The sequence below is a fragment of the Nipponia nippon genome, unplaced genomic scaffold (assembly GCF_047370975.1).
Source record: "Nipponia nippon isolate SJK-2023a ecotype South Korea unplaced genomic scaffold, ASM4737097v1 scaffold_3, whole genome shotgun sequence".
NCBI classification, from domain to species: Eukaryota; Metazoa; Chordata; class Aves; order Pelecaniformes; family Threskiornithidae; genus Nipponia; species Nipponia nippon.
Window position 1 is genome coordinate 16188321 of NW_028262347.1, and position 22744 is coordinate 16211064.

General features: G+C 38.5%; 1 protein-coding gene across 1 annotated transcript in view; it reads right to left on the reverse strand.

The window, feature by feature from the left end:
• Positions 1-22744, reverse strand: part of COG5 (component of oligomeric golgi complex 5) — a 191103-nt gene that overhangs the window by 17330 nt on the left and 151029 nt on the right. Inside the window, exons 15-18 of the mRNA XM_087765709.1 lie at positions 8904-9014; positions 7454-7516; positions 6555-6658; positions 4974-5211 (exon numbers count right to left, since the gene is read on the reverse strand). Of these exons, the coding sequence (XP_087621835.1) occupies positions 4974-5211; positions 6555-6658; positions 7454-7516; positions 8904-9014 (516 nt within the window). The remainder of the gene's footprint in view (positions 1-4973; positions 5212-6554; positions 6659-7453; positions 7517-8903; positions 9015-22744) is intronic.

The window sequence follows — 22744 nt, forward strand, 5'->3', positions numbered from 1 at the left end:
TATGCTTCGCAGAACACAGTGGCAGACTCCTGCCCAACATACGCTTCTTCTCAGTGATTCTTGCTCTCTAAGCCCAAAAAGGCTATATTATCTTTTCTTCTCATATGACCCTGCCATAGCCCATGGCTAGGTGGTCAATTATCTGTTGAACTATTCACTGGCTATCCATATTGTAAAATATACATCACATGGCTGGCTTCTGTAATTGGATTATGTTCAGCAACCCAAGGGTGAAGTTAATATGTAGTCTAGATACAGATAATGCATGTCTATTGAAGAGCACTTCGAAAAACCCCATAGTAAAGCTATTGTTTAGTGCCTGTTGTGGTATTTTCAAGATCTCTCATTACTTAAACAGCTGTTTTTTCAGCTGGAAAATCTTAACATTAAATTTTTAGCAATTACATTTCCTCCTGGCCAAGATGAATTCCAAGTTTTTAAATGTTAACTCAAAATGCTTTTTTCTATCCATTCACTGGGAGGGAATGCTTTAACAAGCAAGGGAGCAGAAGAGCTCTGAACTATTACATGAAAGAAGCTGGCCTTGAAGGGATATGGAATTTGATTTCTCCCCCATGCAGCAATTCCAAAACTGTTGAGGTTTAAGTAAATCCTTCAGCTGTAATACCTCCAAAATAACACGCATCAGAAAATAATTTCCTCCTTCCAGTAAGACAGTTAGCATTACACATTAAGTGCATTTTAGCTTTAGTAGTTTCTGTCCTTATGACTACAACTGTGATCACAGCATCCTGCTTCTCTCACTTCTCCCCAAGGAACTAAAAAGGAAATTTTTTAGGAAAAATGATAAAAAGCATTTTTACACTTGTATCATCATGTTTGATCAAACAAGCAAATCTGTTCACATTTTTAAAACCCCAAATGCCTAATATTCTTGCTTTTTCAATACCACATATTGAATCAGGAAACCAGATTCTGACCATAGGCTAACCAGCAGACAGAAACATTTCTTCTGCACTAGAATTTATCATTGTCAACTTCTACAGTAAAAACATTTTTCTAGGAAAATCCAATAAAATCAAAACTTATTGATAAAGACTTGAAGAGTTGGTGGCAGTGTTAACTATGCCCCATCAAAACTGTTTGGACACAGTACTGAACAATGCCAAAAAACCCAACTATAAATCCCACCTAGATAAGAAATATATGAAGGTATATATAGAATAGTATTAACTCAAACAGTATCAACAAAAATAGTCCACTCGACAAGGCTGAAAATAATAAGTCATGACATGAGATGGGGTTCTTGGCACAGACAGTGGCTCCTGCCTTATATATGTCACTCCAAACATACATCTGTACTATGAAAAGACGGGAAATCATCTCATGCCTTCATGCCATGAAGCATAAAGATTACTTAGTCTTTGCAATTTCTAGACTAGTTTATTTTAATGCAGTTGTGATTTGTATTTGCTATTAATAAACAGCTATTTTCCTATATCAGCTTACAAACTTTATGTAGCAGACTAGTAATTTCCATGCCAAATATTACTGTAAATTCCTTATTTCTTCTAAATAGATTTCTCAACTAATCATGCTTACATTTCATTCTTTGCTGCATTGTCCAGCGCTTCCATCAGGAAGGCCTAAAGGAAGGCCTGAACTACAAGCCACCAACCCCAAAGTGTGCCTAAGTGTAAGTGCTGTCACAACTCTGAATACCAAGCAAGTTAAAAGGTCCTCTGGAGAAGAACTGGTACTCCCCAGAAACATAAACGTTGAAAAACCATCAGGGCTTGCTGGCTGGCTTGCCTCCAGGAGAACATTTTTTCAGTCTGACTAGTACTGAATTAAAAAGTGAAATTTGATATCACATATGTGAATACTGAATTATCGTCACCTTAAAAATACAAAACCAAATGAAAGCAAACTGATCCAGTAATTCACAGGAGTGAACTGAAAAGTAATCTTGTACAATTGCCTGCATAAAAACTGAGAGCATGAAAAGTAGTGAATTCAGTCTGTAGACTGGAAAAATTTCAAACAACAAGAGTCCCAAGGAACAGCACAGTATGTGATAATAACCTTGCAGCACCGCAGACATTTTCTAGGGCTTAAAATGTTTCTGTAAGCACAGATCTTCATGAAATCATATTAATGATATTCAGGCATATTTCAAGTCTATCATACCTCTGTTTACAGCTGCCACACTAGCACACACCTAGTCTTACTGCTGAAATATCTGTAACGCACAAGATAGCAAAATGCAATACTGACACTGGAAACAGGGTAAGACAGAATTCAACAGAATTACAGCAATAATTCCTAAAGGTATAAGTAGCTGAGCCTTACTCAAGAAAATTGGCTGTTGTGCACCTCACTGAACCCAGTTCTGAATGAAGAGAACTTGAAGCCTCAGTTTTCCCCCTTCTGTGTAGACACCTGTTGTTTTGAAGCAACTTATCAGTAAACCACGTTCCCAGTGCAAAAATTTTCAAATCTGACTCTCAGCCAAAGCTATTCTGCTGAGTATAAGGCAGCTGTAACTCTAACTCTGAGTGCCCTGAAAGAAATGTGCACGAGCACATGAGATAGCCAAAATCTGATGCAAGACAAGATTATTTGACTTAATGCATGTGTGTTTATAAGAGGACCTCAAATTAACCAAAACTTCTGAACAGATTTCTGCCCAGGTCTTTTGCCTGCAAGTAAGCCTAAAACACCAAAAGGGGTTTTAGATCTGAAAAGCCAGTTTTAAGCAGGAACATGTAACCCTTTTTGTGTACAGAAAATTCAGAATGACTCTACAAGACAGAGCACAAGTGAAAACAGTTTATAAACAAACCTCCTCCTACACACACAGTGTCTTTCCAAGCACGTCCTTTCCTTCGGGTTTGGCTTTAGTTCAACAATGCGGTGCCTTTCTGGGACTGAAAAAAACCCTGCACACAGCATTTATGGCCATTTGGAAAAGTATATCCTTCCCATCAAGCCAGCAGCCCAGCTAAATACCTGCTCTCCTCAGCCCAAAGCAGCAGCAACCTGCCCTCCTCTTTGGAGGAATCACGGCTTTTCCTCGACAAAGCCACGTACCACAGAACAGAAGCATGGAAGTGAAACGAGTCCTGTTCAGGATTACAGCCACATTTTGGCGAACGTGCCCAGGACTCCTGGCCAGGTCAGAGCAGCTACAACCTCCCTAGCGGGGCTACCAGGAGCTGCTGTCACGGGCACATGCCCAAAGCCCACCAGGTTTTCAGGAGGGGCACACACACACCAGAAAACATGGATATAAGGCAGCCTCCACATATGAAATGTTTTGGTCCTTTTTCTGTTATCCTGAGCAACAGGATATAGTGTCCAGGCCATTCTGGAGACTACAGCCCCTGTGCAGCCTGGGACACCCTAAGGAGCTCTGTGCAGAGGTCCTCAAAGGCACAGAGTGAGCGTTGAGGTGGCTGTACGGGGCTGGTTGGACTGGAAAGTTCTTGTCTTAAGCCCATTTTTAAACAAGCCAAAAATATGGTGCAATGTGAAGATGAGAAAAGCACAAGACAGCCCCCAGATGCAGCAACAGTTGAAGGCAGGAGACAGGAATGAATTCAAAACCTATTTTTTTTCTTCCACAGTACAAAAGAAGAGAAATTGGAACATTTATCTTCACACAGTTGTCCGTTCAGGAGTTATACTCAGCACAGAGGGGAAGAAGATGCAAATCCCCCTACACTCAGATGAAAACATACCTTCATTTTTCACTTAAAAGGCAGCCCATGTCAGAATGAGAAAAATAAGTGTTAAAAAAGATAAATGAGTTATATTTTTAGTATCGTTATAATAGGTGCTTAGATCAGATGCTCTTTACTGTAGAATTAGGTGAAGATATTTCCCAAATTTATACAACTTACTTTAGTACTGCAGCATAAATTACAAAAATTATCTATATTCCTTCCAGAGGAGGAGTCGAGCGTCCTTTTTTTTCTCCAATTTTATGCCATTGCCTTCAAAATAGAGAAGGGAATGGAACCTTCTCACTGAAAGCAATTGAAAACTTCCCCTTAACTTCTGCAGTTAAAGGCTGATGTGCTACTTTTGAGTAATGAATAAAAAAAACTTTCCTCAGGAGTATGTAATTCACAGGCAAATGATACAAAGCAGCCACAAGCAGGAGCGGAGATGGCAGTGATTCCTGCCTCCTTGCCTTCCTCTCCTACCTCAGCTACCTACCAGCCAAAAGCAGCACGCAGTATGCAGACAGCTGGTGCTAATTGCCTTTTCCACTTGGATAATAATAACCGGGACCCTCAGACCAATCTAGGGGATGCCTGTATTCTTTGGCAAGTTAATCACACGGTGTTACTATTGACAAATTAAATTTGAATATAGTAGATAATGCAGATACGTAGCAGATATTAATCAGGCAATTTGTTTTGTGTTTCAGTCCAGTATAAGAGCTAGGTAAAGCTGAGAGGCAGATAAGGCAATCAGGTCGTGAAGAGAATCCCACAAGAAAACTGCCCCTCTGTTACCGAAAGGGTAGTTCTTCCACTGGATATTGCTATTTCTTTAGCTCGTCTCCTACACTGCAAGGCAGCTGAGTTAGTGATTAACCACTGTGGGCACTGTGATATATAAAGCAATTAAGAAAGCGACACACCATTCCATTAGAAGAGAGAGAAAGAATGAAGTGAATGAATGGTGGCAAATGATGGACGTACCAAAGAGGTCAGACAAGCAGGATAAAATGTCAAGACGCAGCTGAATTTAAATGCAATAATCACTTGATAGGAAGCTGTCAGACCTCCCTGAATGTGCCTTACGGTGATGAGGGATCTTCAACTACTTAGTGGGTGCATTTCTCAGGATACAATATCTCATCAGAGAGGATGTTTAGAACTGGAATGCACCAATCTCTACAACGGCCTGTTTATGCTTTGATGGGGACAAAAGTATTGATACTTTTCAGTGAACACAGTGAAGTAACAGTAAAAAGCAGAAATCAGTATTAAGGGCACCTGTGCAAAATCCGCTGCAAGCCGCATCTTCCCACCTTCACCAAGGGGCCTTATTAGACTGGCATGGCGAATGAAAAGTTCAATTGCTCTTTGAGCCATGGCTTCAGTGTTATCAAAGACAAAGTCAAAACACTCAAAATGTCTGAAGTAGTCGCTCATGACTCTTGCTATAAAACCCTGAAGTTCTTTCATGTACAGAGAACAAGGGACATCTGGTTTTCCTGAGCTAGATAATGATCTGAAAAAAAAAAGAAAAGAGAAATGGGGACAGCTAAATTCATCTTTAAAACACAACCAAAACCTATTGGATTATTTTTAATTTTTTATTGTAGAATCTCATTTATACTCAGAATAAAGAGCATATAGCTCTCTCTGAAACTATAGTAAAAAAATATCTCTTTATCACCCATTCCCATTCTAACAAGATAAAGGAAATCACCCCACTCCTACCCAGCTTGCAGAGCCTCCACCAGTTTGGAGCCTAAACCTCAAATCCAGCCCCTAAATTTTAATGTCCCAGTTGTTGATTTGAAACTCTAATAATAGATCAGAAAACACAAGCACATGTCACAGGGTTATGAGTTTAGCCTATCCCAAACCTGTTCGCTGTATAGAATTAGTTTCCTAGATTCCTCCAAAACCAGGATTAGAAAGTCAATCCAAAGTCAAATCACAGAAGCTACAGGACACAGAAATCAATCACCTTTCGCTTTCTTTGAATCAAAGTCAGGCAAAAGAGCTCTTCCAAACTCAGGAACCTCAGCATACAGGCTATCTAACAAAACTTAGCCTTTGGCTGGAATCAGTTTATCCACCTAGAGAGGTATTTTGCTAGTGGTGGCAAAAGAAAGATGGAGCAGGTAAAATATCATTTAAAAAAAAAAAAGTCAAAGGGAAAATTTAAAACACCTCTGAAAAGATACTATTTTCAGTGAATTTCCAAGACAGAAAACAGGACATCTGATGATGATATAAGCAATGTCAGAACAGAGTAACAATCAAAATAACGCTCAGGAAGGAAGTCTCAATTATAGATAGGATTCAAGATCTTTGCAGATAAAAAATACTAAAAATTTTAATTAAAATGCTATGGGAAAACAGCATAATACACTAAATCTGAGTTCAAAAAAGATTTTTTGAACCATTTCATATTCAATAACACTTTAGAAAAATTTCTATGTAATTTTGAATTAGAGGTTATATGCTTTATTTTGAGAAACCAGAATACTGACAGTTCTGAAGACTGTCTACAAAAAATAAGTTTTGAAAGCAAAAGGGTCTTTTTAAGCACAAAAATGGCCTCTGCTTGGCTTTATTTTTCTATTTAAAATGAATTTTACTCAACAGATATGCAAAAAAAAAAAGGGGGGTGAAGAAGACAGAAGACAGATGCTACCTGATTAATTTGTTTCAATAGATAGGTCTAATTCTGCTTTCTGTGTTCATTGACCATAAAGCATCACCTTCCCCTCAACAAACAAGTGCTCTTGCTCCAAGGACATTGTGGCAACAACAATCTATTATGCATATGCAGGACGTCTTACTAAAGCAATGGTAAATTTAAAAAATATTTCTAGTTACCCAGAAAAATCTTCCTGGTGCATAGTGATGATAATAGCTTCTACTGAGTCTCCTACAGAGTTCAGTAATGGTTGAACAGCACTACCCATTAGATCATGGACTGCCTAAAATAGAATAAGAAAAAGGCAGAGGTAAGGAAACAGAAACTAGAAGCATTTGCATTTTGACACTTCAAAAATACCTTGACAAACACTTCATTTCCACAGTGCTTTTTATTATTCTGCATTAGAAACTGCTAAATAGAAGGACAAAAGCCTAAGATAACATTTCTCTTTAACTGATTTTACCAGTAAAGTACAGAAATAAGGCTGCGTACTACTTTTATGTAAAGCCTTCCTTCAAAAAGGTGCACAACAACCTGGCATTCCTGGTTTGTAAACGTACATGTTTCGGTGCATGCACTTTGTTCAGCTGTTCATTCCCCAGACACGCAAGCTGCCTTTCATTCCTCTGCACACAACCCCTCCCAGATCAGGGCACAGCAGGACAGATGTGCAGAGCTGTCATCCACAGAGGGCTGCACAGCCATCCACATGGCCCCCCAGAAAAGCACCAGGTAGCATAAAAATCATAATTTTATGTGTGTGTCGGGGGGGTAAGGGGGTGACGAAGGATCCAGTTATGCTGTGTGAATGCTGCAGAGAAAGACATTTATTTTCACAGTCAGATGACATCTGGGTTCCGACCCTTATGAGAATATTCTTGAATACAAATGCTACTCAAGCAGTGATTTGGCACACACAACATATATCTAGCCGCAGATACAAGAAAATACAAATTTCAGAATATTTGTATACCTCTGACTAACATACACTGACACAAAACAATACCTGGGAAAACAAGTGCCCAAACAAAGCAAAGCTCAGCCCTATCCCTGCACCACATGGACATTCAATTACCTTTAAGGCAGTTGTGACTGTCTGCTCAGCGGCTGCTGGAAATGAGCTCTGATTGGTAATGACCTAAAAAATTTAAAGTAATTGTTAATAGTCAACATTCAACAAATTATTAGAATCCATAATATTTAATTTAATTTAAAAACATACTGAGTTATCCTTAGTAATGAGTGGTTTACATAGGTACAGATAACTACCAAATGTGTTTTATACAGACAGAATTTTCGGTGCACCAGTATCAGTCCTTTGGTCTCAAATTTCCTATGGTCTCTGCTTCTGCCTTGGCAAAGAAATGATTCAATTGAGTTCAACTGAAATTTAGCTGAAGTGTTAACAGAATCAGAATAACAATAAGTGGTGTATTCTCCCACTCTAAGTATAGAATTTATGGAGAACTATACAAGCAGCTTTATGGCAAATATTTGAAAGAATGGTTGTTCTTTCTCAGTATTATGACTATTATAATACTACATGTTAAACAGCTGTTTGTGTACAGCTACAATGATATTAGAATTGAAAGTCAAGGAATGATCTGAAGGAATATTCTACCAATTTCCTTACAGTTATGAACATGCTATACAATAGTATTTTTAAGCCAGATAAGTACTGAACTCAAAGACTGAATCATATCAGATCTCCCTCCAACACTAAGGCACATGAGGTTCATTACTAAATACATCAGAGAAAGCAGACTTAAAAGTTGCTCTACCATCTGTTTGCAAAATCCAAGCAAATTTTATAGGCTTTTTAGCATTTTTTAACATTCTTTAAACAAATCCACAGTCAGGAGTACTCATGATCTTTTTTCTAATCAGCTAGGATTTAAACACAATTAACTACAACTACCACTGTACCTGTTTGTTTTAATTTACAGAGACTGTGTAACCATTGGCATCACTAAGCCAGTAAACTGGAATTATTCATAACTGTGCTTAGCCCTGAAAACATTTCCAGGCCAGACTTAGGTCACGGCAACAATGCACAGAGATATTTCTGAGGCGCTGCTTTTCTTGATTTCACAGTTTCCTTCCCCTTTTCAGTTTGGCCACAATCCTGGGAAAGCAGTGAGGGTCTTCTGAGAAAGACAAGCTTGGGCTGGGACAGGCACAGACAAAGGCTATCAGGCTGACCAGTACAAAGACAGGGCTTACTTGATAAGAAAAAACAGAAAGAGTTTAATTGTTTAGGCTCAAAAAGCAATGGCTGAGATGTGATTATTCTCCGTAAACACATCTTTCACTCCTCTTCTAATACTGACAATTTGTCACATAATGGTGCTTACAAGGGGCAACAAAGTCTCAAAGAGTTGTACAAATGCATAGCAAGGTGCAGCTCTTAACCCAAAATTGGGCTGTATTTGTCAGACTTCTCACCAGCTAATGAGAGAATATGCATACCATACACCAAAGAAGTTAACATTATGGCAAGAAGAGAAATACCAAAGGAAGCCTACCTTCAGAACCGCTTGGTGCAGTTTGTATAGCGAATTAACTACAGCCACGTTCCTCCTCTGTCCCTCTGTGAGTGGTCCAATCACCTGGCTGGCATCTCCTTGAGTAGACAGCTGCGGTGAGTGCAGAAATTGTTACACCAACTCTTTAAACAGTGCATCACCACAAAATGATCATTAACTAAACTTAGACCACAGCAGAAAGCCATAGGTCTTCCGTATCAATGTTCTTCCATTTAACTCTTGATTCATATGATTTCCATCTCCAGATAATACAAACTGAACAACAGGAACAGGAACTGTGAAAGACTGCTGTCTGAGCTCCCAGGCCACAGCACTCAGACCCAGATCTCTTGGAGATACCTAGTCCCAGCATAACTTCAACTTTGTAAGCTAAGACTCAGGTGAAGTCACCCACCTGAGCATGCAGTATAAACTTGCAGCAGCAGAACTGAAAAGGGTATGTTTTTCTGAATACCCTCAGTCCTTACTTCTGATAACCATTCAAGCCTCTCCTTAAAAACTCCGTTTCTTCAAATAGATGGCTTACAGCTTTGTGCATATTAGTGGCTTGTAAATGAACAGGAAAATAGAACTGCAAGGACCAAACCTGCTAGTCCTGTCATTAAAAAGAGTTCATCCATGAATCTTTCAGCAAAAATGAAAAAAATATTTCTTCATATTTAAACTCCACAAAACATGCATTTTTTTCATTACCACAGAAATCAAAGTTGCAGGGTGATACATAAATAGCAATTAACTACAGAACAGTCCCATAAGGATACCAGAGCATATGCTTATAATTTAAAATAAAATAAATTGCAATTGGGAAACAAACAGAAATTTTCTTGTGCACTGAAAACTGCAGAAATACAAAGAATTGGCAAAAGGCTATGTGAATTCTAGAAGAAGTATGTCTAAATATTACAACAAGAATAGCTATTAATAGAAGGCTTTACTGAGACATAATTATCTGACTAGTTATCTATATTTCAGGATACAAAATTATCCTCTAGGAAACTCCTGAAGATGCCTAGCTCCCAAAGTCTCTCAGTAAAAATATATTCCACTCATTGAACAAGTCATCAAGAGATTTTTATGAAGTGTGTCTTTAAAAACAGTTGTAGGTTCTAGAAAGCTCCTAAACTAAAACTGAATATACAGTGACAATGGTTTAAGAACAAAACAAACAAACATAACATGAAAATTTTTAAGTTATGGGAAATAGTGAATCTTTACTAGTGAAAGACTATTGCTGTACTTCCCATAGCTTCCACTCAGCATAAACACAGACAGCATGCAAGCAAAGCTATCTAATATTTGCCAGCACTGCCAATAATGAAGTTTTAGACAAGTTCTTGCAAGCATACAGGGATTCAAACTTATTCACAGCACTACGGTGACAATATCAGTTCATTTCTCTTTCTTCAAATTTAGGGATTATTTCAGGATAAATAGGTTTCTGAGGCCTTTGCAGAGGGAAAAATCTTTTCCAACGTATCTTCAATTATTTGACATCAGAATGCATCTTTAGACTAGCTGCCAAATATATAATCTCAGCATCTTCCTGATAAGAACAGCCATGTGAGCCACGTACATCTCTGTTTCCTTCCTGATATTTCTATTTGACAGACCCGACTGGCTTTAAGAATTCTGCTTCTCACACTTACAGCTTCACAGATTAATAACAAAACAGCTGTGCAGAGAAACACCCTCTCCACCCAGCTGACCACTCGCCCAGACCCCAGTAACCTTTTTTTCCCCACACCTTTTTAAGCACTGTGAAGACTATTCAATTGGGGTTTTCCACATTTACAACTATTAAACATAAAAGACACTACTAAGACAGTAAAATTTTACATCCTAGTCACTTAAATTTCAGTTCCTCAGAGTCTATTGTAAAGGTTTCAGAATTTCTTTTTCTGAGACATTATGAAATCATTAGACTGTGTCTCTTCTGCTGGTGAAAAAGCTTTTAACTGGTAAGTAAAACCAGTAACAAGTACGAACGTAACCCTTCTGGAGCAACAAGCAACTCTTGCAGACAGCAATAGTGCACAACAGCTTCACAGGCAAAGTCTAAAAATGCCTTAAAAGCAACCAATCTTTCTAAGATTGCTTACCATACTAAATTCCCTTAAATTAATCAATTTGAACTTTGACAGCTAGATGTGTTGATCCGTTGCGTATCTTAAAATAAAATCACTGGTCTAAAACAAAGAGGTTTGGAAAACTCGACTCTTGTAACTAGCAGTAGGAACTGGGCAGCCCAAGGCTCCCCAGGACCGCTTCTCCTGAAGGTGTGCCATGGGAACCCCTGGCACCTACACGGGTAGGTGTGCCCTACCATCATGGGAACACCTGGTGCTGACATGGGTAGGTGTGCCCTACCATCTACAGCAGAAGTCTCAGGTGGTCGTTCCCATCTCTTGCTGTCACTGCAATGATTTCTATGACATTGCCTTGAGGCAAGAAGGTTCTCCACTGACTCTGTCCAACATGGTTCACGTACATACACTTTGTCACTGACATGTATCTGGATTTCAGGTAGTTTATCATTATTCCAATATTCCAGTGCCTCAGACTGAATTGCTGACACCTCTAATATCCATTGTACAATCATGCATCCATGTAGGAAAATGCCATCATTGTGCCTCCCTGGTTCCAACAAACCACGCTATGGCCCATTTACTTTAGACACAAATCATCCCTCAATTTATTTTCCATCTTACCAGGTTTTATCAATGATTCACATTCATCACTCATTTATACAGCAAGTACTTTTGAAGTTCTGTGCTGGACGCAGGTTATGCATTTAAGCCCAATGTAACTCTTCCTCTGTTATCTGCGCATTGGGGATTGCAGTGTGTAAATAGGTTAAGTCAAATAAGCGTGAAGCCTCGCCACATCCACTCAGCTGAAAGACACAGTCCAAGGTCTTTCTTCTTGATGATGGCACTAGAGACAAAATCTGATGCCTTTTTAATCAGTTAGATTTATCCAGAAATGCTGAAGGCCGGGAGGGTGAATTTATGCTAAGCAGAAAGAGGGAGGACAGAAGGAGTTACTTCATCCCAAATCAGAATCTATTTTGGGAAACAACTAAAAGACAAAGCGTAGCTGAAGGACCAGATCCCATCTCCAGGGAACCATCAGTCACCCTGAGAGTTAGTCAGGCTTGAGCCTGCTAGCTGAAAAGAAAACAGAGAAAAAGAAACCATGCTGAAGCCAGACCTGAATGAGCAGTAACAACAAGGACTGTAACCGTTCCACTTTTCTGTATCTGTCTTTAAGTATAGCAATTGATTTCTTACGCTCTTCACTTTAGTTGGGTAAACTGTTTCTGCTTTTACCTCAGAGCCTGTCTACTATTTACAGCAATTTCATGGGCACTAGCAAAGCACGGGCACCCCATTCCCCAACAAGTGCCAATTCTACAATGGGTGACACATCAGTGTGACCTCCCTTTGCCAACAGGAGCTACCAGCACACTGGCAACATGAGATGCTAGTGAGGAAGAGAGGAGTAAGGCAGAGAAGTCTCCCACCAGTGAATATTAGCCAGGACTTCTGTATCATGCATCCAGGCACCAGGACAAGGGCTGTGCCATGTGGTACCCTCACGAATGTGAACGTGAGCTTCCATCCCACACAGCATTTCAAGAAAACTCAAAGGGCAGCTGTTAAACTACACTGAGAAAGAAACACTGGAGGCACTGCCTTTCTGACATGTATGTGAGGACATTCTCTAAGGTAGGAGGTTGAAATTTGCAGGTTCAATCCAGTAGCTGACTAGCTGGAGGAAGCTGCCTAAAAGACTTTTTTTTTAAAAATCTAATTCAACAGAATCTGAGGACTAAGTAGTAGATTGGGTAGTTGATTAAACCAAAAAGGACACTTGTAGAAGCTGATACACAAAAAACGTGTCACAAAGAGAAACAAGCTGTCTGAAGGCCATCTGACTTGCTTCAGCCTGACGTGGTCGAGAAACTGTAAGCCATGACTGACACTGTGCTCTCACCAAATTCAGAACACCTTCTGGAAAATAGTTTCTTTTAGTTTGTACCCTCCAGTATGCTAACGTGGTTACACTGCTTCACCTGCAGAGATTGCAGGTGCCTCGTATTGGGTCAGTAAGTTGCCCAATGCAGAAAATTTCAGGAATGATTCACCTGACCACAAGAAGGAAACCACAAAGCAGAGAAATAAGCACTCTATCTGAGTAATTAATCTAGCCTATTTTAGAGACCCTGCTTTAGGGAGAGAGTAAATGCACCCTGTATGGACCTATTCCCCTTCACTAACTATAAAGGGAATCTAAAGCAGTACTGCAGATACATACAGGTAGATAGACTGCCTGAAGTCATGTCAGATGAATGCTCACCCTATAAATGTATTTGCACCCCTTTGCATAGACCCGCTTTGGAAATATGCCTTGGAAATAACTAGATCAAGTGTTCTGGATTTTACACTTTTCTATGTTTAATACCTAAGAACAGACATGTAATTTGACAGCATGGATTTGATCTCACATGTTGAAACATGTGCTATGATAAGATTGCTTTGGGTTTAAATTCTTGTTTTCACCATGAAGCAATGAATGTAGAATTTAGATTAGGACGTGAATCAAATCATCAGTTCTCCCTCGGGTTATAAAAAAATGCTAACTGAGTTTGTCTTTTTCTTTAGAAAAGCTCAGATTATTGATATATCTTTTCCTATAATTTGTTTAGTGTTTCAAAGTGACTAACTTCCCCTCTTTCAACAGGTGGCAGCTCAGAAGAGACACTGATTTGTGAGCTGCTTTGCTACCATTCCCTTCACAGACTAAACATTTTGTGAAAAGCTCAGTTTCACGCTAAGTAACGAAGATCTTGTGTGCATCCTTATTGACAGTTTTGGAAAACTCCATTTATTTGATTTCTCTACTCTAAAACAGCCTCAGCAAACCCACTCTCTAAAGAGCAGAAAACAGCATCATAATTTAGAAGGAGTATGGAGAAGATCTTAAATCAAAATAAGATGGAAGTAGTGCCTCTCAACAAAGCATTTGATCTAACTCTAGGATCATGAGACTAATGTGTTTTGATAGCACAAGTTGAACTCCAATTGTCAAGCTGACATTTTCAAGAATAAATACATTCCTAATAGAGGCAGCTGATGTGGCCATACCTCTGGCAGAAAGCAATCAATCCATCTGGTACTTGGCCTCCTGCCTGATCATAACAACTTATTATAAAGCACAGAATCCATTTACAGAGTTTCTCAGTCAATAGGGCTTGGCCCTGGGATTTCTCCCATAAGCTACAAATAATTGGGATGATTTACTATCAGATTTAATGTTTTCCATATGGCAGAAGGAGCCTTTTACAATCTCTTTCCACCTAAGAAACACAAGAGTTTACTAGAATCAGTTTGCTACTTTTTGTAAAATTATGACACCGTTTGGCAGAAACCAACATAACAACCTGAACTCCACTAGCTATGCCACCTAATATATTAGCTACTTACAGGACAATTTGCAAAAAGAAGAGACATCATTTAGAGGTTCAAACTGTAGGATATGAGTAAATGTGTCGGGGCAAATAAGGTCCTTGACTGATGAGGATAAAATAAAAGGAATGGTCTGCTTTAAAAAAAAATCAACCAAAATTTAAGAGTAAATCATAAATTCATGTTCTTGGAATGACCTCTAATTTTTCAAAGAAGAAGACATATTCTAAGACATGAAAAAAGGAATAAGGGGTGAGTTCAGGCAATAACTTAAAATGTACATAAAAACATTTATATTGCACCCTCAGGACATTCCTGTAGCTTCCAGAATATCTTTTTTTTTTTTTAGCTTCCTCAGAAAAATGACAATTTTATATTCTAGGCACATAGAAAAGGAGTTCCATGGTGAAGGCATTCAAAATTTTATAGAAAACACAATAATTATTTTGGGAAGAAAAATTTAAAGGTACTGTTAAGTCCTTGACCAAGAAAAAAGACCAAACATCATGCTCATACTGTTCACGCTAGAACAACAGCAATCATCGAACTGCTCCCTCGGGGGTATTTCTGTTTTGGTTTTTTTTCTTCCTTAATATTTTCAAAAGCAGAAGAAATGGAAGGAAACCAGCAAATGGTCTTTCTGTAACAGAAAAGACAGGATTTATCTCTAAGTCTTTGAATCATCTGAGAAGAAAAGCACTATACAAATAATCAAAAGTGAGTAATGGTTCATGGTCCTTAAATAATGAGATGTTTTAAAACAATTTCGCTATCAGAAAGCACCTAAAACCAGTTCCTTTAAGGAATCTCAGAGAATCCTAAACCTGAAGCACTCGGAATCATTTATCAACTTCAGAAAATGATGCCCCTTGCATTTGACATTTTTTCAGACACATGTTTATCCAGCTAGCCCAAGTCTGAGGAGGATTTCAAGGACAATGTGTGTTGATCCTGATACCTCTGACTGTAACAGTTTACTGAATTTTTCATGCTTGCCAAATTAATGACTGAATGATTAATCGTATTTTATATGTCATCCCAATAGCTGTTGGTCTCAACCAACTACTGAGAAGGCACCTCCAGAGGTGAAGAGCAGACATGCATCCCCAAGACACGTGAGATAGGTCCAGCACAATAGGGTGATATTCACCTACACGTAAAAATATAATCAACTTATTTAATTGCCATCTGCCTTTTTTTGGTATCAAGTCCAGGCATTAATTGAAATTAGAATACTTCTACCCTGCAGAAGGTTATAAATGAGCTTTACATTGTCCAGCTCTCATTGGAGTTGTTCCAAAATCGCAAAATTCCAAAGCCTTTACCATATCAGCATACATTTAACCAAATCCATTTCTGAATCACAGAATTTAATTTGATATGAAATAACTTAGAGCACACTATAACAAAATACTGTAAGGACTGTGCAATCTTGCTCTTTTTCTACCTGTTAGCAGAATTACATGCTAGACCCAAGGAAGTCTTTTAACCACTTTCCCAGCAAGATAAAAAGAAGTACATACTACTCTCAAAACCAGCCTTTTATGCTTGAATGATTTTTTTCTGGAGTTTAGCCAGTATCTCTTAAAAAAAAAAATAAAAATCACACATTTGTTATGTGAGTCACGATCTAACCAGCAAAAGACAACATGAGAATGAAGAAAATGTTTCATGAAGTTATTTTTTAATGCAACTTTCTCCTCTAGATTTTTAATTCAATTTTTAAAAGTTTAAATGCTTTTTTAAGTGATTTATCAGCTAGACATTTCTAAGTATTATCTGACCAACGTAAGTAGCTTCCTAATGACTGTTTTAACAAAACTCTTCTGATCTTTCCATCAAAAAAAAAATTACAAAACCTTAGCTGACTTCTGATTATTTTTAAATTAGACCTACTGCCATCTTTAGCTTTTATTACTGTACAGTGAAATAGTAATTATTCTGAAATTATTTTAGTATATAATAGCCTCCCACGTATTCTATTTAAATACCTATTAATGAATTCCTTTAATGTGCCAAATATTGAATTCAGGGTTCTCTCATTTAAATAACATAGATACAAGTTTTTCAATGACAGTAACACCATGTCTTCAAGGTACTGGTACAATACAATTAATTCATGTATCTCAAAAAGAAGTGGGGAAATATAATCTTTCACATTACTTACACCATTGTAACTGACCCGTTATTTACAAAAAACCTTTCCTGAAGTGTCATTTCACTACTGTTCTTGACGATTTGTGAGCTTATTACATTTCATACTTCCATCTGAAGTTCACAATATTCGACATTTAGACAGGAGGACTAGATATGTTTCCCTGGAACTGTCAGACAAATCTCATTGTTGGAATATGTCCTGAATAGTGATTCACCCGCAAATGAAAGCTCACAATTCAATATAACACCATCTAATACGAGACATGGATTAATTCTTATAAGATCACATAATAAAAAAGGCAATCAGAAATTCACTTCATGTCATTACAATGAGAATTCATCATGCTTTTCAATTCAAAACCATCACAGGCCTCATAAATTTGCTGGAGTTTAAATCTGGTGCCAAAATTCCAGTGCATGAACAGTATTTTCCCTTCACGGGAAGAATTTTATTCCAGGAAATCTTTTCTCTCTCCCTCTCCACCCTGTTCTCCCCTGCTTCATTGAATTATTCAGCTTGTTAATTTAGCTATGTCAGATAAGAGGATGGGTGCACAAAAAAAACAACAACGCAGGTACCCCCAACTACAGTTATGTCAGTAAACATCAGTAAGCATCCTAATGGAGATGCAGCTCACATCCGTTTTCTTGCTACTATAGCATATTTCATTTGGGGAACTTGTATAAATTAAATGAGCAAAACAATGGTTTTGGTTGGTGTAAGGTACATTTCTCCTTAGGAATACATATGACTAAAGCCAACCCAACAAACGCTTTTCTCCACAAATAAGGTCTTAATTTTTTTCATTTCCCTAAGAAGAAACCAGAATTATAGCCCTCCTAGATCAACATCTTTCTTGCAACATGTTACCGATATTTTTCCTTGCCGCTAGGCAGACAGGGGCACAATCAGTGCAGAACTTCAGTTCAGCCCCTCTCTGCCTTTTCCTAGTCAACCACTAAGTATAACTGAAAGGTTCAGAAAAAATTCCTATCTCCATGAATACTCAGAGAAAACTAAGAACGAATCCTTCTCATCCAATTGTTTTATCATTGCAATATTGACTTTTCAATCCCACCTTCCTTTGCATTTCTGCTTTTCTTAACAATTTCACTGATTGAGCCAAGACATTCCAATATCATCTTTGGATCAGTTATAATACACTTAGCGTTTTAGATTCTGGACCAAAATATGCCATTCATATTGCTTATCATCTAAATAACCCACTGAAAACAGCTTATTTAAATCTTCATTCTCCTGATCAAGCATGACAGACACTTTTTCTTCTACAAATGACATTACGAAAAGTCCTTGTAAAGACGCTGTCTCTTTCTCAGCTCAGAGTTTAAGCTGAATTAATTGTTGTTTTTCTATTCCACCTGGCATTCTAGCATTTTCTTTCCTCATTCTCTTTATTGCAACAAGGTTTACATACCAAGGAGAAGGTTTAATAAATTAGAGATTGTTTCTAAACAGTAAAGATATAAACCAAGATCAGAGCACATTTAATTGTAATCTCAGGAAGAGAGACCCTGGAAAATCTGTGAAGCCATAGCATGATAGAATTACGCTTTCAAAACTACATCACCAAAAACAAACAGCAGACTATACTCTATTGACTATCATATATCAGATGCACCATAAACCCACAAAGAAAGAAATAATGAAAAAAATCAAGACTCATCTGCCACAAATCACAAATAGTTATGATGATGGGATGGATGTGCAGAAAGTTGAGATCTATTTTAAACCTCAGTAATTACAAACTAGTTTTTAAACATACTCAAAGGAAAGGATCAGCTTTTTTGCAGAAAATTTGAAAGACAAAAATAAATTTTCTAGAGTGGTATGAGAAGAATATGGTCCGTTTTCTCACAGCCTGCCTCTTTAAACTCAAAAAATCTCCCAAATATTCTATTCCAGCCCATTCTAAATGGCTAGCTAGTGGACCAGAGATATTTAATAGGGAGATATTAATTCTTAACATCCACTAAAAGTGGAAAATTGAAAAGATCATTATGGTAACTGCAAAAGATTTAAGCCACCCGAGCAGCATTAAAGAACACAGCAGTAGCTGAGGATGTAAGTAAAGCAGAATTTGGGATCTTGCACCTGCAAATCACAAGTTCAAATATAAACTGGATTGAAGGACAATGAGAGATAAACTGTCTCGGTTTCAGTCCTAGTGGAAAGTGGGCATTTATTAAAATCTTCATAATGTGTATCACTGACTGACAATCTTAATTGAAGCCTCAGGAAGGAGACCTGTGATTGAAAAGGTCTGAGAGAAGAGAAATTCATCTTTAAAAATGATCCCTATAGAGTAAAGACAGAGCACAATGGCAGGATAACGCACCGAGCCATACAAGTTTTGTGGGCAATCCTAAAAATAATTTAAGAACAACTGCAGCAGAGCTGACTTTCCATTATACATATTTTGATGCTAATCTTATGTAATGCATTTGGTGCTGATCAGCATTACAAAGATCAGTGCTCTAAAAATATCTGAACATGACAGATAGATAGATGCTCCTCAGCCTATATCTCTATCCATTACATTCACTAAAAATAGAATATTAAATTACAGAAGGGATTGGTTGTACTGGCATCCAAAAAGGTGTCATCTGAGTTGGCTCAAAGAAATATTTGGCTACCTGAAGAAAGTGTTGAGCTCCTGAAAAGAATTAATATCCAAGAGTTTTCTTGCACCCATTCAGCAGTATTTGGAGGTGCCAACTAGCCACAATGCCACAGACAACTGTGCTCTTTTCAAGGACTAAAACTCTGGTAGGAACACCAAATGCTATTTGAAAATAAGTCAAGTACGGCTGACAAGCATTACAGAGAGAAAAACATGTTTAGGAAAGCATATCTTTTGAAGCTCTGGCAATCTAAGAAAATCTTAAGACCAAAAGCAATGTTACTATAGAAGAAATCAGCATCTCCTAACTTTTGCCTTAGAGATTTATTTACATCAGAAGTAAGAAAGTATGAATTCCAGATGCAAGAAAAAAATTACCCCCATCTGTCAGCATTTTAAGCTTCCTCTTGAACAGATTTTGCATGTCGCTCTCGTTCAGTCTCATTCACATATTGGCTACACCCATAGCAGTAAATTAAACGGTGCCAGGAAAAGTTGCTGGATCTGACACGTGATCATCTGTACCGCTAAACTGTTAGGACAGTCATTAGCAAGTTTCTGGCCTGGGCCAGCAAGTACTCTCCCAAATAATCTCCAGCCACGGCTCAGGAGAGGCAACACGGCAGAGACTGTCATCGAAAGGGTGCTGGCAGGCAGCCACCTGCTTTGGGGAAGGGGAGCCCTTACCAGCCGTGAGGCAGGCTGCCCCGCGCCGGCTGGCCGCAGCGGCCAGGAGTGTTCCCAGGCACCTTTCGCTGACTAGTACGGACCTTACTGTTACGTCCCGTGTGGGGGACTGAGAGAGTTCACAGCTATGGTGGCAAATTAAGTCCTGAGTGTCAATTATAAACCTTAACTGACCTTGTACTCTCAAGGAGAGAGGCAGACATTAACAAAAACATCAGGTGACAGTGTGGAGCAATTTAATACACAGCATTTCTGCAGCAAAAACAGACATGTTTTGCTGATCCTTGAAGTGAGGCCAACACTAATCAGAACAAGCCTCGATGATACAAATTTGCCTTCAAACAGAGGAGACCAAGCTCATGTACTTCCTTACATTTACAGTTCTGAGGACAGTTATGTGTTTTTCTTTCCATACCCATACTCTGTTTTAAAAGCAAATCCAGGCCATTTGGGGACAAGCAGTGAGTGACCGGGATATATCAGTGTTTGACTCTGAAGGAGGGATTGAAATAACAATGAATTGTTACTTTTTTCTACTTCTTATTCTCTTTTTTGGTATTTACTTTCTTAAACAATAATGCACTAAAAACATCTTGTCATCAAGTACGTCGTTACTCATCATTATGACAGATAACAATACTTTACAATGACACAGTCCCAGTTACACTATTTAGTACCAGTTAATTGAAAAGTAGATCTCAGTAAACGCTCAGAACAAATAAAGTTTAGAAATAATGTATATTAGTTTTAATCATAGAATTTTTCTGTCAGAGTCACTTTACATTTAAACATTAATCCACTAAATATTCAGAATTGTTTTACCACATCTGAAAACCAGTTTCACCATTGGATTGAAAAACAGTATCAGGCTCAGTCAAAGCTTCCCAGTTACTTCCCAAGAACGTTTTTGTACTTGGCTGAGTACCCGCATATCACTGCTCATATTACTGCTTTGTACTCTGCGACTGGTGCACTTTCTAAAACCATATATAACATTACATAACTCAGATATTTACTTAAGTAAATGTAAATAAATCTCAATATACTACTGAGATCCAGGATGGTGAGAAAGAGGCTGCCTACTCTCTATCACAGATATCAGCTGATGCTGAATTTTCCCTCAAAACAACCCAGAATCTAAAAACCTCATTCACCAAAGAAAATCCGTATAAATTTCTTTGTGTCCCGAGTGTACAGTGGTTCATTGCTTTTGGGATCAGAATAGCAAATTCTCTCTCATTTTGCCTTTTGGCATGTCCGGTACCAGAGGTCTTCAATATGTGAATCAATGTCCTGCCCTTTGAGGATATGGGACAACCATTTGAACCTTGGTGTGGGGACTTGTGTCTTCTCTTTAAACTTTAATCTCAAAATTCACTTCTATTACTGGGTCTTCAGCATTTTAACTTTGAAATATATAAAATACACCGAGTGTCACCTTATGTTTTCTTAAGAAGGTCAGCGAAGACTTCTTCAAAACCCCGGGAAGGACTGTGCTCTCTGTACAGCACTTAAAAATTTTCAAGTGGCTTATACTAGGCAAACCTGATAATCAGAAAATACAACAACCATTGCCCAGGGCAAAATTCTGATGAGAAGCCAAGCCTCTACCATAAGCTGTGGGCAAAGGATAGATTAGTAGCTCTCCCATAGCATTGCCCACAGCCTGTATGTCGGGCCTCCACCTCATTCATCAACTTTTGTAAGATGTATGACACAAGTCCAACCACATTTAGTTAAGGGAATAAAAAAACGATTCAAATTCTCTATTTCCTTCCTCCCTCATTACACCCACTCTCCTTCTCCATCTTCTGAGTGCTTCCTCTTTATGACTGCTTACAAGTCTGACAGTGGGAAAGATCTCCATTATATCATCTGCCTGCAGCCTCTTGTCTGTTGGAAAGATCCCTTTTTTTAGACAAACTTTTCTGAAACATATTACTCCATAAAATACAATATTCCGTATTTAGGAACCTCTCCAATTATAGGCAATCACAGCTCCCACTGATTTTAGCCTTATCTACCCTAACCTTAGGATAAATCTGCCTACTGTAATAGGGCCATGCAGATTCTTGCTTTGCCTGTACTTCAAGCAGACATGAACTTGCTCTGCTTGTGCTCCAGGCTAAACTAGAGTGTGGCGCTCAGCAAGGTGCCGAGGCTGAGCTGGTCACCCGGGCTTGGAGTGGAGCTAAAATGTGCCCCGCCATCTGGGAGCACAGCGGAATGAGCCGTGTTCGCCTAAATTACGTAAGCGTGCATACCATTACATATCCACATATAAAAATGTTGTTTATGATAGTTTGATCCACCAGAAGCTGCCAGCATAATCACCCCCACCTGCTCTGAAAAGCAAGTGGGCAACCTGATTTTTACAATCCTGCCTCTGCAAATTACTCTTTGCTTGTTTATTGGCCAAAAGATAGCAGGCCACTTTGTCTCTCAGTGATGCCTTATGTTGAGAGGAGGCAGCAAGACACAGCCTCCACAAGGCAAGGCAGGAAGGATTGCTGTGGGACTCTGATTGCAATTAATAAAGATAGTCTGACAGGATGACTGTGACTCTAGGGAGGAAACTAGTAGAGGTCTCTAGGTTCAAAAAGTAGGAGAATCGCATCTTCTCTAAACAACTGCATTTTCATGTTCACAGCACAACACATTTCATCTACGTGCACTTGGTGGGTGTGTTAGTGTATTTCAATCCACCCACATGCCAAGCTGAACAGAAATAGCACAAAAGTAAGAGAACATACAGTACTTATATTTCTACTCACAATATATGAGGTAACTGAAATCATCACTCTAAAAGCAGAAAGAATGCAACAAAACCCCCAACAATAAATACAGTTTGAAATAGTCCTGTTCT